The sequence below is a fragment of the Corythoichthys intestinalis genome, chromosome 10 (genome assembly GCF_030265065.1).
Source record: "Corythoichthys intestinalis isolate RoL2023-P3 chromosome 10, ASM3026506v1, whole genome shotgun sequence".
Lineage (NCBI taxonomy): Eukaryota > Metazoa > Chordata > Actinopteri > Syngnathiformes > Syngnathidae > Corythoichthys > Corythoichthys intestinalis.
In genome coordinates, this window is record NC_080404.1 from 12,123,137 (window position 1) to 12,142,757 (window position 19,621).

Consider the following 19,621-nt stretch of genomic DNA (forward strand, 5'->3'; position numbering starts at 1 on the left):
CTAGAAGTTAGATCGGGCCTAAGAAAATCCAGCCCGGCCCAACCGGCCCGGAGGCTATTAAAGCCTGATGCGGCGCGAGCCCAATCAATTAACTTGATTTGCTTGCTCGTGCCCGAAAACACCCAAAATTTTATGTTTTATTTGTAGGCACGAGCCCGAAAAAAAAATAAAGAAATTTTATGTTTTATTTGTGAGGACTCAGGAGAAGAAGGAAATGCGGGGATGCGATGCGTGGTTGCGTTTTGTGTGATCACGTTTGTGACAATGCCGGTGCATGTATTCATAATGATAACAAATTCAAGCCTGTCTTTTGTAAGGAATTCTCCCAGTTAAACAAGACTGTAAGATGGATATTCAATAAACATTTATATCTTTTATATGTGCGTGTCTGTTCTAACAGGTGGATAGTGGATTTGACATTATTACTATTATTTTAATCTCCTTGAGTTGGCAGAGAAAAAAAAGTTTTCTCAATGTAAATAGTCTACATATTTTTATGATCATTATAAATGTATTTACACAACGAAATAACGCTGGAAAAGTTTGTTAAATATATTTCTCGTATGAGATCAAAGCGCCACATTCGTTTACATTCAGCAAAGCCGACACAGGTTTCCGTATCTTCAACAATCAATTTGAATCCTTTCCATATCCCACTCCTACCGCAGTTGTTTGCTTTTCAATTCCCCTGTGTTTAGTTTGTTTTTCACTCCTATAGCTGCTCCGTATCGAAAAGGAAATACCAGGATGCTCGCGGAGGGGAAGATTGAAAAGAGAGCGAGGCCACTGCATTCACGTGTGCAGACTTTCACAGCGTTTTCTCTGTTTTATCCAAATTATTTATTTTATTTAACATCCATACATTGTTTTAGTATAAATTAGTGCCGTTAAAAAATTTAATCTACTTAATCATATGTCAACTGTGTGATTAATCATGATTAATCACATTTCCCTCGGGATGAATAAAGTTGCTTTTCGGGAAAAAAAAAAAAAATCTAGGAAAATACTATAATTGACTTAAAATTTGTTTTAAGATGAAATGTATGATATGTAAATGAATTAATACTCAACCAAAAAGAGTTTTAAAATTTTATTTAACAACTTAGATCGTATAAAATAAAAAATAAAATAAATTGTCTGTATTATACAGCAAAGAGTTTTAACATATTAAAGTGCCTCAGACTAACAATGTGGCTCAAGTACTGTTTGGCATATTACCCAAAATTAACTGCCAATTTACAGAGCAAACAAGCACAATACAGTAACAATAGCTAGTGTTTCAAAAAATGTATAAACAACATGTCTTTTAAATTGAACATTTCACACAAATAAATGCAGCATTTCCAGTTTTACACTAAATGGCCTGAAAGCTGTGTGCGATATAAAACAAATAGTCAATTTTCACACACTTAACTGAAAAACATTACACTAAACTGTGTGTAAAGGTGTTTAGAAACACTGCTTAAGTTAGCCATACTTTTATTTATTTATTTATTTTTTCCAACCAGCTGCTCAGGCAAACTAGCTTGTTGACATTTTCAGATAACAAAGCAGACCTTTTCTTTTGAACAGTGTGCCCTGTCAAAGAAAACAGTCTCTCAAAGAACAGTTGTGGCAGGTGTGACCAGATACTTTTTTTGCTAGGTGGGCCAGCTTACTGTGCGCAGACCACCACTGTCGTGGACATGAGTCCATGCTGGCACTGCCTTGTACCTTTCTAGTGGTTTGTCATTGGATTTTCAAGGCCCTCCTCTTCGACTATGTTAATGGGTCTACGCTCTACAGTCTCTGGCTACCCATGTAGCGATAGCAGTAGTCAATCTACTTGTTGTCTTTTTGTTGGCAAGTCCGAGTCCACACTCTGCCAGTGTAGCTTGATGACTGCGGCTTCTTCCCACAGTGTTAGCGTCATTGCTAACACTAGCGAAGATATGCTTTGCCCGAAGGTGGTACTTTAGGCTGGTTGAGCTTCGATCGAAGGACAGTTCATTACATCAGTATGTGCACACAACTTTGGTTTTATCCAGATTTCCATCAGGCAGCTTTTTAAAATGGAATTTGGTCATCATCCTCATTCACCCTCACTCATCGTGGCTGGCTGCATTGCCGCGCGGAGAATGTAAACATCAGCGTGTGGGACTACGGGAGGCAGTTGTGGCCAAACTTAGTGTGAGCGGTAAATTGCGTTGTTTTTTTTAATGCATTAATATTTCCAGATTAATCATGGTCGTTAACGCGTTATTTTCACAGGCCTAGTATGAATACATGAATATTTATTTATTTATAAAAAAAAAGTTAGCGAGAGAGAAGTCGGCTTGACCCGACCGTAAATAATCACACATAAGTCACTCCAGAGTACTAGTATAAGACTCACCCTCTGCCAAACTATGAAAAATCTGCGACTTGTAGTCCGAAAAATACAGTATGTTTCCAATACTAAATCTGAATAAATACATTGAACACACACACACAAAAATTTTGTTTTTTTTTTTTTAAATACTTTTTCACTTTTCGCGGCGGGTTCTGGTCCCCATTAAACGCGAAAAACGAGGGATCACTATATATAATATTTTGGGTCCTGTAGGCCAAACTGGTACCAAACCAAATGTTAATATCGTGAGTCATAATCTATGACCCAGAATGTGATGCCAACGTACATGTCCGCCAGCTTTGCTTAGGCTGTTTTTAAAGTTACCGAAAGTAGTTGTCACTTGCCCTATAAAGGTTTAATTTCGCCTAGATAATCTATCTTGCAAGAGTAAACTTCCAGGTGTAGATGGATTTTACTAAGTTAAGGAAAAAAAGGTGGAAACATTGTCCATGGGGCGATTATACACTATGTATTTAGATGTGCAGCAGGCCGCCAATGTAAGATACCGTTTAAATTATGTGGGGATTCATGGGTGTTTTTCTCCTTAGACTGAGGGGCGGGCAGCAGAGGAAAAAGGCCAAGAGGTTGTGGCGCACATCGGCTCTCTGGGAATAATGAAGACACATGAAGAATTGACTGTGAATAAGAGTTGTTTTTTGTTGTTTTTTTTTTATCTTTGCGTACAGGGAAGTAGTCTCAATATTGATACCTCGATCAAGGGTGGTTAAAAATAAATCAGGAGAGCGGCTGAATTGTTTGTGATCCCACTGCCCAGGCTTTATTCTTCCAATCGTGTTGTCTCTGAGCTTCGCATCTACCTCACAACACCACGACATGTTTACACAGCTATAATATGAAATGCTGCTGCTCCCATTCATTAATAATACAGCAAATGTAGGCAACTAAAAACCAAACTATAAATATGTGTGCTGTGTCGATGCCTTCCTGTTACACAGCTTCTGGATTTTTGGTGCTTGTTTTATTTTCTGTGCTGTGCAAGAGAATGTTTTATAGGGTGGTCTTAATGCAGCCTTGCAATAAATATTTACTGAGAATGAAGAGGAACGTTATCTCCCTTGATAAATCAAAAATTCAACAACTTCCTAATTTTTGCTTTGTTGACTCCACTCATCTGGGGAGAGAGTTTGGGGGGTAATATTTCCTCATTATTTCTCGTCATCCTCTGCTGGAGACGGTGCTCCTCTGGAACATCCAATTTGCCTTTTCCTCCTCTCTGCCAAAATGAATTGTTTACGGAGAAAAATAAGCCTTCTGTTCAATGTAGAATCCCTTTTCTCTTTCTGTGTTTGGTTCAATTTCTAATGGAATGTTTTCCATATGAATGCATGCTCAATGCCATCCGTTTACTTTTATTTTGTTCCACAACTTTGATTTTGTTTTTCTTTTAGGCTTTTTTTTTTTAAATCACTCCCAGCAAACATCAAAACCATCCCTTTGTGTAATTACACATTTTAATGCAATGGAACCTCCAACGTTGAGCATGATGTAATCTGTCATGCTGGTTGATTTCCAAGTTTTTAACATCTAACAACCCACACCCCTCAGCATTATTTTCCCATACTTGTTTATTTCAAGGGAATGTTTTTAGTCAAATCTGATCATTCCTAAACTAAGTATCAGTGTAAGTTCTTCGCTGTCAAATGAACTAACTACCATGTATAAATGTTCAACTTTGGAGGGTCCTCAATTTAACATTTTGTTGTCTTAACATTTTGTATTTGAGTATTTTTTTTTATGTCCATTTAATACTTACGGAATCTGTCTCGTGATTTTATTTTGTACACTATAGAAATGTCATATTTATTCTTAAATTTTGCTCAAAGAAAGATCTTTTCTCTTTCTTCCAAGGCATAGAATAAATAAATTGATGTTGTTCATTCTATTACTTGATCCAATCCAACCTGTATCCCTTCTTTGTTGTTTTCAACATATTTTGTCTATTGGTGCCAATACACAACCCCGAGCAAAAAATATGGAATTACCAGTCTCAGACGAGCTCTTACTCAGACATTTTATCATGTAGAACAAACTCAGATAAAAAGCTTGAAAAAATATGGAATTACTTCCCGCCACAAGTTCCAGCATCATCACCTTGTTAAGAGTTAAGAATCTTCATTGGACACCTTGTCTAATGCAGCTTCTTGACCCTTGACAAGGTGATGATGCTGGAACTTTCGTTTGGTACTGTTCCAGTGAGATTTACGTAGATGACTGCCTGAAGAAGACATCAAAATTCCCTCAGTCCTTGATGATATGGTGCTGCATGTCAGGCAAAGGCACTGGGGAGATGGCTGTGGTTAAATCTTCAATAAATGCACAAGTTTACATTGAAATTTTAGACAGCTTTCTTATCCCTTCAATTGAAAATATGTTTGACATTTTCCAAGATGACAATGCATCATGCCACAGAGCTAAACCTGTTAAAGCATTACTTGGAGAAAGACTCATCCATTCAATGTCATGGCCTGCAAATAGCCCAGATCTCAACCCTATTGACAACCTGTGGTGAAAATTGAAAAAAAATGGTCCACAGCAAGACTCCGACCTTCAAGGATGATCTGGCAACTGCAATGAAAGAGAGTTGGCACCAAATTGATGAAGAATACTCATGAAGTCCATGCCTTAGAGACTGCAAGTTGTCATAAAAGCCAGAGGTGGTGCTAGTAAATGCTAGAGATGTGTTGTGATTGTTATTTCTTTGTTTCTTTCTCATGATTCAATTTTTTTTTTCCTCAGAATGGAGTGATTCCATTTATATTTCCCTGCACTTGCTCTATAAAATTAACATTTACTGACCACCACAATGTTTTTTATTCATTTATTTTAGTGTTTCTGAACGCTAAAGGGTTGCACTTTTGAACTAATTCATTATTTTTTTCAAGCTGTTTATCTGAGTTTGTTCTACATGATAAAAATGTTTAAGTGAGTGCTCGTCCAAGACTGGTGATTCCATACTTTTTGCTAGAGGTTGTATTTCAAGGCAAATAGGGACACCCAACGGCAATTTTGGCAAAATCAGAATGCAGCAATTTAGTTTGCCACCCAGAAACATTGCTCAGTATCTCTTTTTTTGCTTAAGGTTCTGAGAATTCTCTCCTCCCACTGAATGAAATCCCCCAGGCAGTGTGAGTACTGAAAAGAAGTCTCATTATTGCAACAAAGCGCACCCCTCAACCCTTTTCTCTCATTCACGCTCACTTTCAGAGCAATCGCAAGCCCTTTTTCGGAGATTTTCTGTGACACGTATGCGTTGAAGCGTTTCTCCTTTGGGCCAGGCAGTGCAATGCTTGATGCTCCTGTCAGTGCACACAAGATGCACACCATGCTACAGCTAGTCCTGACTCCATTACTTCAAAGGCCTCTTAGGGGGAATATTCACCCATTCTAGCTTGGCTTGTTGCTTGAGTGTGTAAATGTAAAGAATGACTGGCTCTGCACTGAGTTATGGAGGAGGGGTGGGCAACCTCTTTCATCACAATTGTTGAACGTTGTCCTCTGAGGACTACTTTAAATCTAGGAAAACAATATCATGAAAGATCAAACTAATATTTTTTTTTATCTTTTTAGCATATGAGCATAGCCGGAGATTTGGGGGTGGCCAGAAAAAGCCATTGTTTATAAGTGACTTTCCTATAAATGAATTCAAAGAGGAAGTTCAGAATTTCAGAACTTCGAGTTAGCAGGGTTTTAATCAGTCGGTGTAGTTGATTTCGACAAATTCCATGCAGTTTGTCAGGGCTCTGGAGTGACTGGGCTAGCACGAGTGAATGGTGCCTGCTTAGCATACCCATAAAAAACAACATATGCACGCATGAGAATCACCAATGACCCATGCAATCAATAGTGTTATCAATCAATATGTTTTCAGGATAAAGTTATTAAAACTTACCATTGCATGTCGTTAATTGTTGTATGTACAGCAACATTTGTAATCCAGCAGCTCTGCAGGGAACAGGCTGCCGAGGCAAGCAGGGCGGAGTGATATCTCATCGGGGTTTTTGGAATGAAAGGGACTCCCCAGCAGACAGAGCACGAGTGTCCAATGCACTCCTCTCTATTGTGGTTGCATTACGCATCTAAAAAAATTTGTCCTGCAGAATGAATCGAATTACGGCAGTTTTGTGTGATGTTGTTTTGGCCGCAAGGGTATTTCAAACAATAATCTCCATTTTGAATTTATTTGACAATGTTAGATCCGTTAATATCGTTTTTTATTAGCATGCAAAGCAGGCACCATTAACTTATGCTAGCTTTGCTACTCGGGACCCCTGAAACTAACAAATAACTGCCGAACTGCACGGAAATTGTCCACTAACTCGAAGCTTTAGCCCAACGTAAAAAATTCTGAACTTCACCTTTAAAACAAGGACCTAGCCGTTAAAATTTTATCTATAAAAGTTGTAAAGCATTAAAACAAACCACAAATGTGAATGAAATTTTAAAAAATACAAATTATTTCATAATGAGTCAAAATTGTTTTTTTTTTTTTTTTTTAAAGATTATGTAACTAGAACCTTAGATACGGCCATTTGCTTTGCTAAACCAAAACTACACCTGGGAGGCAAGATGGATATTTAGAATTTCTTTAAACCCAAGCTTTCAAAACCTTCAACAACAATTGAGCTTGAACCAAGGAATGAGCACGAACAGTGTCGAGTTATGTGTACGTATACATACAGTGAGGAGCAGAAGTATTTGCACCCCTTGTGATTCTGCCAGATCACCCACTTAGAAAATACGTAGAGGTCTGTAATGTCAATCATAGATGCATTTCCACTTTAGAGACATAATCTTAAAAAACCCTGGAACTCACGTTGTATGATTTTTCAATAATTTATTTGTAATTTACTAGTGTTCATAAGTATTTGTACCCCTGAGAAAATCAGTGCAAATATTTAGTCCAGAAGCCTTTGTTTGCAATTACAGAGGTCAGATGCTTTCTGTTGTTCTTCACCAGGTTTTCACATATGGAAACAGGGATTTTGGCCCATTCCTCCACATAAATCTTCTTTAGATCTGTCAGGTTTCAGGGCTGTTGTTGAGATATCCAAAAATGTTCTATTGGATTGAGGTCTGGAGACTGGCGAGGCACTTCAGAACCTTGATATTCTTTTTACCCACCACTCCATGGTCAGCTTTGCTGTGTGCTTCGGATCCTTGTTATGTTGGAAGATTCAGCCACGACTTATCTTAAAGTCTCTGACTGAGGGAATGAGGTTGCGGCTCAAAATCTGACTATACATTTCACCATTCATCCTCTGCTTTATACAGTACAGTAGTCCTGCCCCCTTTGCATGAGGATTCCACCCAATACTTCACAGTAGGGATGGTGTTCTTGGGATTGTACTCATCCTTCTTTTTCCTCCACACACGGCGAGTAAAGTGTGCGCCAAAAAGTTCTACTTTGGTCTCATCTAATCACATGACTTTCTCCCATGACCCCTCTGCATCATTCAGATGGTCCCTGGCAAACTTCAGATGGGCCTTCACATGTACTGGCTTCAACAGGGAAACCTTCTTAGCAATGCTTGATTTTACACCATAGTATTCTACTGAAAGTGACCATTGAAACTATGCATCCAGCTCTCTTCAGCTCATTGACCAGCTCCTGCCATGTTGTTCCAGGCTGAGCCTTCACTTTTCTCATTATGAGTGATGCCCTACAAGGAGACATTTTACATGGAGCCCCAGTCCGATGGACATTATCAGCCATGTTTAGCCTTTTCCATTTTCTAACAACTGCTGCAACTGTTGAGTTATTCTCACCAAGCTGCTTTCCAAATTGCCTTTTCCAGCTTTGTGGAGCTCAACAACTTAGCTTTGTGGAGCTCAACAACTTTTTCTCTGGTGTCTTTCGAAAGCTATCTGGTCTTGCCCATGGTGGAAGTTGGATTGGGACTGACTGTGCGGTGCGCAGGTGACAATATTTAGCTGAAACAGGTGGTGGGTGGGTGGTTACTCACGGGGTAAAGGTGGACATTTTTTAAGGTACACTGTCAACTCTTTGAGTGTCATAATTATTGTTGATTCTCAGGGGTACAAATACTTATGAGCCCCGGTAAATTACAAATAAATTATTTAAATAAGCATACAATGTGATTTCTGGATATTTTATTTAGATTATGCTCTATTATTGAAATTTCAGACCTTTACCTATTTTCTAAGTGGGTAAACTTGCAAAATCATAAGGGGTGAAAGTAGTTCTGCTCCTCACACTTCTCACATTGCTGACACTATGTTTTGGGGTCATCAACATGTTTTGACCCCCCCACACACACACACATACACACACACACACAAAACTCAAACTGCCTATGCATAGGGGGCTTTTTCTAATAGTACAACGTTATTATATTTTGGAACATAATTTCCCCACTCTTGAGATAACAGACTGTAAATTATCAGCATCACGCTTGCTCTTAACAGCACTAACGGGTGCATTTACTTGAAAGGATAAATGTCATTAAAACCCTGAATGCATAATGTCTGCCATGTCTCTGGAGTGTGTTGCAGAAAGTTACTTTGAACATAGATAGAAACATGAGAGACACCAGTATTCACTGTCAGAGGTGGGTAGTACATTTACTTCAGTAACTTTTTGAAAAATATTTTACTTGAGTAGATTTGTAAAGAAGAAAGGCTACTTTTAGTCCGCTAGTTTTGGGCTGCAGTAGTCGTCACATTACAAATTTTACTTCATTTTTGCCAGAGATGTCCATTGTGGCTCCACCAATTTCATGAATGAGACGTCACAACTATAAACACATGACTCCAGTATATCAATCAGAAGTGACAGAACAGTCACATGACCACATACAAGTTTGCAGACGGATGATCACGCTGGCCTGTTTAAACACGTGGCGTCTTTAAAGCACCGTAAAAAATAAATAATTTCACATGGAGTGCTGCCGTCAACATTAGTCGAAAGTGCTGGTTTCAACCTCTCTCCCAGTTTTTATTTAGCACCATATGTACCACAGAAAACCGTAGACAGCATTGTTTTAATTTCATGGTAGGAAATATGTTTTCTCCACAAGAGTGATGTTTCATTTCTGTAGATATCTCTTGTTGGAATTAAAAGAATTTTGGCTATTTTTGGCCTAATACGGTCATGTAATATTGGACAGTACAGTATACACAGGGGGAAACATCGGATTTTCGTTAAAAAACATGATGTGACATCCGGTTTCTGAGCCTTCAGCCCGCCCCTCCAAATGTTCTGTTTCCTTTCCCAGTGGAAAATCTCAAAAGAAAATGGAAATCTCGGATGATTATTTCAACAAAGTATTGAAGGAAACTTTCCAGGTCCACAAAACTAAAGTGATCACAATTGTGGCATCAATAGTTATTTAAGTTACATTAAGTCAGTACTTCTCAAATAGTGGGCGCCAAATCCCCCAGGAGGGTGCAGAGCGTTGCCGGGGGTGGTGCATGTGATCTAAGAGAACATACTTTTTTACCGTACTATAATAAAGTGTAATTGGTGGCAGTGGCGCTCTCATTTTATAGTGTGCACAATATTTTTTAATCAAACAAGAGCATACAACAAAGAGCACAGGAGATATGAAGAGCTAAGGCAAGGAAATATGATGAAGCTTATGTAGCGTTTGGCTTGGCTTTGACATTTAATACAGTGGGTGACGAGGAAAGACCAGTCTGTTTACAGCAAGAAGCCAAATCAATTATGACGTCACCTAAAGAGATTAGACCCAAATCAAATTGATAAGCCGCTTGATATTTTTTCAGCAAAAACCTGCCCAATATTGCCAGCAATTGTCCCGCTTTGTCCGTGTTACATCAGTAAACCAGCGAGCACTGAGAGCATTATAAGGTGGCATACCAAGTTGCTCAGTGCAAAATAACCCCACACCATAGAAAAGGAGCTGATACTACCTGCAGCAAAAAAAAAAAAAAAAAAACTGTCCCTCTATCCAATTACACTGTCGTTTTTGTTCTATTCCTTTTTTTGTTGTTGTTTGGCATATTGTCCTCATGAGTTAATGTTGCTAAACAATTTGAATTTTTTATTATTTATTCTTTTTTTTCTTTTTTTTTTCAGTATCAAATGGTCAAAAAATTTACCTTGAGTCATAGACTTCATAATGATATCGACGGGACACCGGGCGCGGGGCCGATTAATAGGGGGCCTTAATTGTTGGCATGGCCATCAAAGCGGAACAGACAAAGAGCTTTTTTCATTGAAAATTTTTGTGAATAAATGCTTAAATCCCTGAATTATTATTATTGTTATTATTAGTTCAGCATTTTTTTTTACGTAAATATGTCGAAGTACAATGCTCGTCTGTTAGTCAATGTGGCGGCTGCTTTATGTAAACAGCTTTTCCATTGAAAATTCCTGTGAATAAATGCTTAAATCTCTGAATTCTTTATAGATATGGATGTAAAACAGTCTCGATTCTTGGTTAAAAGAAAAAAAAAAAAACATGCAGTTAGCATTTATTTTACGTGAATATGTCAAAGTACGATGCTAGTCTGTTAGTCAATGTGGTGGCCGCCTTATGTAAACAGAGCTTTTTCGGTGACAATTCTTGTGAATAAATGCTTAGATGCCTGAATTCTTTATAGATATGGATGTAAAACAGTCGTGATTATTGGTTAAAAGCAAAAAAAAAAAAAAAAGTGCAGTTAGCATTTATTTTATGTTAATATATCAAAGTACGATGCTACTGTTAGTCAATGTGGCGGCCGCCTTATATAAGGAGAGCTTTTCCAGTAAAAATTCTTGTGAATAAATGTTTAGATGCCTGAATTCTTTATACGAGGGGTATTCAAAAAGTAATGCACTCAACTTTATTATGTACAAACAAATTATAATAGCAACATGTATTATACATCAAAAGAAAGGTACAAGTGTGAGGATTACATTTTTACTTCTCCACGTAGTCTCCACCTCTCTCAAGAGCTACAGTCCACCTATGAATGAGGGCATGTATACCAGTGCTATAGAACTCAGCCGGTTGATCTCTAAGCCAATTCTTAACAGCAATTTTCACTTCATCGTCATTGCCCTATCGGTTGCTTTCATTCATTTCATTCCTTCATTTATTATTTCATTCATGTCAGTTCTTTTCAACTCATCCGCATAAGTTTTGTTGTCAGGATTGACAGAGGTGGATGGGCGACCACTACGAGGCTTATCGGCTATGCTGGCTTTACAAACCTCTTCATGGTCTTCAGTACTGTTTCTAAATCGCTGTACCCATCTTTTTACAGTACTATTGTCTATGGTATCATCCTTGTCGACATTTTCCAGCTGGTTGTGAAATCTCAGAAGGGTTTCTCCCTCTGCAACAAGGAATTCGATAATAGCTCTATGTTTCTGACGAGCTTCAAGAGGGGCTGCCATTTTGGAAGCTAGTTTAAGCTTTAAAAATCTGAAAATAAGAAAAAGGTGTGTCCTATCTTGTTTGTGCCAAATATAAACAAGATTGGCGAAATCCTGTACGAGCAATGCACTTGAGTGCATTACTTTTTGAATGCCCCTTGTAGATATGGATGTAAAAAAAAAAAAAAAGTCTCGATTCTTGGTTAAAAGCAAAAAAATCTAAATATGTCAGAGTATGATGCTAGTCTGTATGTATGTATGTAAAAAAAACAACGTCTCGATTCTTGGTTAAAAGCAAAAAAATGTAAATATGTCAAATTATGATGCTAGTCTGTTAGTCAATGTGGCGATCACCTTATGTAAACAGAGCTTTTCGGGTGAAAATTCTTATGTTACTTTTATATCTTGTGTATACTTTTTGTATATATAAGTATTATTTTTTTCTTTAATATTAAAAAGTTATGCAGATGTGTACTTATAACAATGTTATTGACAAATGATACTATTTACAGTGGCAGAAAGAGTTGGAGGGGCGTGAAACGTTTACCTCTTCTTTGGGGGGGGAGTTTAACAAAAATAATTCAGAAGCCCTGCATTAAGTAAATGTTTTCATGTTTTTTTTTTTTTGAATAAATTTTCACTATTACTAAGAACATGTTTCAGAGTATGCTTGTGCTTGACTAAAAAACTGCTCTTTTTTTTTTATCCTTGAGCATTCATAGTCATAGAGCATTTAGTTCAACTGTCTTGACCCAATAATTGCAAATATATTTATTTTGTCCTTTGGCTTAACCGTGTTTGTGGAGTGAATACGTCTTTGATCCTTTTCCAATCTGATCAGCCCCTGCTCTGTTGTGGAATCTTGAAAGCTATGCGCCTGTGTCGCTGTCATCAGCTAACACACAGATGGCTCCTTTGATGATTTCCACTCTTTGACGGCATGTCGGTACGTCTTTTATTATTCAAGGTATGGGACCGGCGGTGGGAAGAGTGTAACCTGTTTGTATGTCAACTTGCAAAGCTGCTTCACTCAAAATAATCACAGAGCTGCTGTTTGACATTGCCGTCACTCGGGTGTTATTTATAGCATCCAGGAGCTAATGCGTAGAATTCCCTGGACAAATGTGAAGGTGTGAGAAGTGTATCGCCACCTTGAATCTCCTTGGATAAGACCTTGTTGTGACGTTTTTGCTAACATTACTAACTGTGTATGTTCTTCATGCACACATGACACTGCACAGTCAGCACTTCTGTTATTTGTACACTGAGACTGAGGTTGTTTTGTTTTGTTTTTTTCCTACAGGGTACAGGGGGCAGAAAGGAGAAAGAGGTCAGGTTGGTTTCGGCCTACAAGGGGATCCAGGACCCATGGGACCACCAGGTAAGACCAGCAAACAAAGCTGATATGAAACTGTTTGTATACACTATGTCAATGTTTTTCAGACTATATTGTGCAAAAGCATGTACGGTACAAAGATGTGATCATCTATTTACTGACAAATTTGCTAACTCAGTGTGAATTCTGGTTATGTCTACTTGATTTTTACTTTTGGAACTATCATTTTGGGTTAAGAGAAACTGCCTGAATCTTTTTCCTACTAGGAAGGCTTTTTGTGTCTCAAATCAGAAAGCAAGGTGACATGCAAAACATGCTAAAAATGAATAAAGAGTGGAGAAAGTTAAGATGCCACTAAAACATTGGAATTAACTCAGCAATAAATGAAAATGAAAACTAAAATATATTTCTTGACTTTTGAAAATATCTTAAAAAATACCTTTTTTGGTGCTCACATTGTAAGTTAACATTTTTTTCCCAATAATATATATCATTTCCCTTTAAAAAAAAAAATGCCATGATTTTCATAATATTCAAAATACTTGGGCTTTAATCGTGCTTCAGTGCCAATGACTGATGGCAATAGACGTCCGGAATCGTGAAACCCAATGCTTTCATTAATATAGTATGCGAGCTATGAACTCTGCAGCATCCTTTAACATTGCAGTGTTGGCCATCTTTTAATCAATTGCTTTCAGTGTTGCCCCTAAGCTTAAGTGTGTTGATTCAGCCTCACCACTTTCATCAACACTAAGCTGTTGTCAGCAGCAACCCTTTGATGAATGCCTCTCACGTTGCGCACACGCACAATTCGGCAGTGCATTAGCAGAGGAACATATTGGAGCTGTTTCCATTAGAGTTAAAATGAGGTGCAATATTGATAATTATTCATCTTGCCCTTACACACGCAGCAGCTATTTCAGTAGACCTATTCTGGTGCTGCCCAGCATGTTTCAGTGCAATGTGATACTGCACAAAACCCTAAACTCACATAAACCCTTCTAACTGATACTGTAAAACCCCACGAAAAACGATCCTTCCTAAACCTGAACTGAAATATAGCTGAGGAACTCCAACCAAGTTACATCCAACCAAGTAGAAGCAAAGAAAGCTTCGGGATGCACGCCATCCCAAAAAAATCTACAACGGGGTCCCTCCATTTGCTACTGACTGACTAGCAGTTCCATTCGAAAGTAATAAAAAACAAGTTTAATGTTGCTCCGGAACAAAACTCTCCAATATCACATCAGAAGATGTCAGCATGTCCCCTGCTCCTGTGTAGTAAAAAATGATATCCCACAGGTGATATGGGAATGGCAAGTGGGCAAGGCCACTTTGATTTTCAGCCTTTGACCACTGAGTTATTACTGATCTTAATGCCATTTATCTCATCCACTGGGGTGCACAATTTATGTGCAGAGCCAAAGCAAGCTCACCTCCCGCCTTCTTTAGAAAAGACATCTGTTGAATTTTTTTCAGTAACAGCGAATCTTAACCATTTTTAGATAAATCAAATTAAAGTTACAGCACTTCAAGGGCGTCGGTTTGCATAGGGACGGTAGCGACACAACACTACCAACTTTTCAGAATGCTGAAATTTTCCCCAGCGACTTTTAAGCCACCTTATTTGCATTATATATTAAGTTCAGGTATATGGGTAATGATTGTCTTCCCATTTATTGTAAGGATAGAATAGACCCTACCATTATTAAGTGAATTATTTTCATTATGGCGTCATAATTCGTAATATTTACATAAAATAAATGCTAACTGCCAGGTTTTTTTTCTTTTTTTTTGCTTTTAACCAAGAATCGAGACAGTTTTATGTTCATATCTTTAAAGAATTTAGGGATTTAAGCATTTATTCATAAGAATTTTCAACGTAAAAAGCTCTTTGTGGTGATAAGGCGGCACCACAGTGGCTTAAAGACGAGCAGCACATTCAACATATTTATGTAAAATAAATGCTAACTGCCCATTTTTTTTACTTTTTTGTTTTTGCTTTTAACCAATCACTAATTTTGCTACTAAAAGTTCGACCTGCATCAGAGTTAGAATAGCATTAGTCTGTGTGAACTTGCTATCTTGCAAAACTACTGCGGTCAGGCCAACCTCCACAAGGAACAACAAAGTCAAGATAGCCATCTCTCATTTGGATCATTCTATACATAATGTGCAGTAATCGTTTAATAATCTGTTTGGTCTCAATGATATCCAGTCTCCATCAAAAAGTGTACATGCAGGTTATGCTGTTATAGCGTCCCTACTAATGTTGAGACCAAACCTACACCCTTGCTGTGCTTATACAAATGAAACAAAGCAAACGATAGGGTGTGTATTGCCTCATATCTGGCGAAATGATTCGCATCCCTATTCGATTTGATCACGATTAATCCCGATACTACACTTTAATATGATTATTGCAATATTTGTATATTACTTTAGACAGCACTCAAGTAAACATGTTTTTGTTTTAAGTCTGAATGTCTTTTATTATAACATTTTGTCTTTTTTTATTGCAAACAAGCTTAAGTCCAAACCTGTTTAAATGCAGGATTCTAAATATGAAAAAAAAAAAAAAAACATCTTAAAGGATGCATAACATGTTAATAATGAATAGATTTTTTTTTTTAAATTGGCATGTCAAAACATAATCTTGAGCATCCAGGTGTACCAACCACCACAGTGCCAAAAGACCAGAAATAACTTGCTGTTTCCGCAGTATTTATTTGGTATTTTTTAACACCCCCAAGGCTGATGTATGCTTCTGCATTCCGGTGACGGCGGAGTGACGGCATAGAACCTACGGCCTACGCCGTCATTGTGCACTTAAAAATCTGCATCAAGGGAACGCGTTGCTCTATAATAGCGTACCGCACAAATGCTATTTTTAGACCGTGACGTCGCTATTGTAACGCGGAAGTGGGACATTATCGACACACCCTCGCATTCAAACTATGTTATTTCTCCTTTTTTTCTCCGGTAATCTTTCAAAAAAGAACATGTCGATCAAACACTGCTGCTATGGAACTCGTAGAAACGGCTCTAGACATTATGACATATGAAGGATGTTTTCTTCATACGTTTCCCGAAACCAAAAACTCAGAGGAAAAAATGTGAAGGATTGATGAACTTGCGCAGACGTCCAAAAGACCAGTTTAACGCCAGCAAGATGAAGCCATTCACATTTCATATGCAGTAAACATTTTGTTGGGGGCGATGGTCCTACAGAGAACGAAGAGGTTAGCCATTTTGATATTTTTACTTGTTTTTTAGAGTAGCATTTTGCCATGCTGCTTCTGTCTGACAATGAATGACCTGAAAAAAAATGTAAATGGTATCTGACTGCCACTGTTACCTTTTCTGTTGTAAAAAAAAAAAAAAAAAAAAAACTTTCGTAAGGGGGAATTGTAAATAAATTATAGAATTAAGATTTGTTATTAATGAAAAGATTAAAAGTGTTGCTTGGCTGTCACTGAGTAGCATTTGCGATTGCTACACAAAAATAGCTATGTAAATTGCCCACAAGAACGGTCAGAGATGTAAGACAACCAGGGGATATAATATATAAGAAAGACAGGGCATACGGTTGAAAGGATAGATTGTTGTAACAGGAGAATGTCATTGTCAGTGGTGTAAGGCAATGCACACAAGAAAAAGGTGTCGATAAAAAAGCTAACTCTGGATCAGTTCAGCTCGTCTTTTTCAGCTCTCGACACTCAAACCATCTCTTTAACTGAACATTTGTATGTTCTTCCACATCCTTACCAGTGCATTTGGCACCAGGGACATCATTTTCGGACAGAACTGGTAAGTTTAGCTCAGTAAACATCTCGTTCGTACACAATTTCCATTTATTCACTATTAGGGACAAACGGGAGGTTGACGCGCCTAGCCACAATTGCTAATGTCATGAATATTAATGAGCAAAAGTGACATGTTTCTTGCGGTACACCATTCACCGCCATGGCACTAGAGGGGTGTAGCTTTGTCTGTGTACGGTCTTGGGGGACTCTTGTCGAATTCCTTTAGTTTTCTGACGGTCATTGACAGCAAAGGCAATGGAGATGGAACATGTGTACAGTGGGGCAAATAAGTATTTAATCAACCACTAATTGTGCAAGTTCTCCCACTTGAAAATATTAGAGAGGCCTGAAATTGTAAACATGGGTGAACCTCAACCATGAGAGACAGAATGTGAAAAAAAAACAGAAAATCACATTGTTTGATTTTTAAAGAATTTATTTGCAAATCAAGGTAGAAAATAAGTATTTGGTCAATACAAAAAGTTCATCTCAGTACTTTGTTATGCGCCCTTTGTTGGCAATAACGGATGTCAAACATTTTCTGTACCTCTTCACAAGGTTTTCACACACTGTTGCTGGTATTTTGGCCCATTCCTCCATGCAGATCTCCTCTAGAGCTGTGATGTTTTGGGGCTGTCGTTGGGCAACATGGACTTTCAACTTCCTCCACACATTTTCTATGGAGTTGAGATCTGGAGACTGGCTAGGCCACTCCAGGACCTTCAAATGCTTCTTACGAAGCCACTTCTTTGTTGCCCTGGCTGTGTGTTTGGGATCATTGTCATGCTGAAAGACCCAGCCACATCTCATCTTCAATGCCCTTGCTGATGGAAGGTGACGGTGTTCTTCGGATGCAGTTCAGTATTTCTCCTCCAAACATGAGAACCTGTGTTTCTACCAAAACGTTCTATTTTGGTTTCATCTGACCATAACACATTCTCCCAGTCCTCTTCTGGATCATCCAAATGCTCGCTAGCAAACCGCAGACGGGCCTGGACGTGTACTCTCTTTAGCAGGGGGACACGTCTGGCAGTGCAGGATTTGAGTCCCTGGCGGCGCATTGTTTTACTGATAGTAGCCTTTGTTACTGTCGTGCCAGCTCTCTGTAGGTGATTCACTAGGTCCCCCCGTGTGGCTCTGGGATTTTTGCTCACCGTTGTTGTTATCATTTTGACGCCACGGGGTGAGATGTTGCATGGAGCCCCAGATTGAGGGAGATTATCAGTGGTGTTGTATGTCTTCCATTTTCTAATAATTACTCCCACAGTTGATTTCTTTACACAAAGTGTTTTACCTATTGCAGATTCAGTCTTCCCAGCCTGGTGCAGGTCTACAATTTTGTCTCTGCTGTCCTTCCTCAGCTCTTTGGTCTTGGCTATAGTGGAGTTTAGAGTGTGACTGACTGAGGCTGATGACAGGGGTCTTTTATACCGATAATGAGTTATAACAGGTGCCATTAATACAGGTAACGAGTGGAGCCTCGTTAGTCCTCGTTAGAAGTTAGACCTCAATAGCCACGTTTACATGCTGACTTTTATTCATACCGATTCAAATCATTCCGAATGGAAATTTCAGATCAGCTGTTTACATGTCACTTCATCTATTCCGATCCAGCGTTTACATGTGACTGCCTTTATTCTGAAAGGACGCTTGACAACTGCCGTCTGACATGCACAGATTAATCAAAACAAAGCGTCACGTTGCAAAACATGGAGATCGATCGTCGGAGTGCTGCTGTTTTAACTTTAACCCACTTGTTGTGTTTGTGGGGTCGTAACCGCTTCTGCTGTTTTGCTCTTTTGCCTTGTAGTAGCCGGTTTTCCACCGGTTTCTAATCTGGTCAACGCTCCGGTCTATTCCGGCTTCGTGTAACCGCTCGTGAACTTTTTTAAATGGTTCACTGTTCCTCGTTTTACACCCTTCTAAGCGAGCAATTATATTCAATTCTTTTAAAGTTTGAATTAAATACAATCTTTCCGCCGGACTCCAATTAGGTGCGCTGTGCTTGGAAGCCATGTTGCAAGTGACGTTACTTACGTCACAAAGTGACGTCACCACGTCGGTACGGAGCATGTGCAGAAAGAACGCAACCAGACACCATTCCGCTTCCCTGTTTACATGATATAATTTTACTTCTAATCGGTTTGGGAAAAGGAATATTCCACCACTGTGAATCGGAATGAAATTCCATTCGGTTTGGGCCTGTTCATTCCGAATGAGGTGTTTATATGGAACACATTTATTCGGTTTGAACAAATATTCCGATTGTAATTGGAATATTTGGCTCCATGTAAACGTGGCATTTGACAGCCATAAATCTGCTTGTTTGTAGGTGACCAAATACTTATTTCCCACTCCAATTTGGAAATAAATTCTTTAAAAATCAAACAATGTAATTTTTGGTTTTTTTTCCACATTCTGTCTCTCATGGTTGAGGTTTACCCATGTTGACAATTACAGGCCTCTCTAATCTTTTCAAGTAGGGGAACTTGCACAATTGGTGGTTGACTAAATACTTATTTGCCCCACTGTATTTGCAGCTGCAGCTCATCAATATTAAACAGCAAATGTTGTTAATACAAATATTTGCAAATGTTTGAAAATGGTGGTGTTGTTGTGCTGAACCGGAAACGTTCTGAGAGGACCATTCACAGTCCTTCGACGTTCACGTCACGCACGTTGACATGACGCTTAGTCAGGATTTTTTGGAGGTGCACGTCAGGCTACAGCGTAGGGTCATA

General features: G+C 38.6%; 1 protein-coding gene across 1 annotated transcript in view; it reads left to right on the plus strand.

Annotated features, from left to right (window-relative positions):
* LOC130923322 (collagen alpha-1(XIX) chain-like) overlaps nucleotides 1-19,621 on the plus strand; it is a 343,167-nt gene that overhangs the window by 313,528 nt on the left and 10,018 nt on the right. The window contains exon 51 of the mRNA XM_057848955.1: nucleotides 13,042-13,119. Coding sequence (XP_057704938.1) covers nucleotides 13,042-13,119 — 78 coding nt within the window. The remainder of the gene's footprint in view (nucleotides 1-13,041; nucleotides 13,120-19,621) is intronic.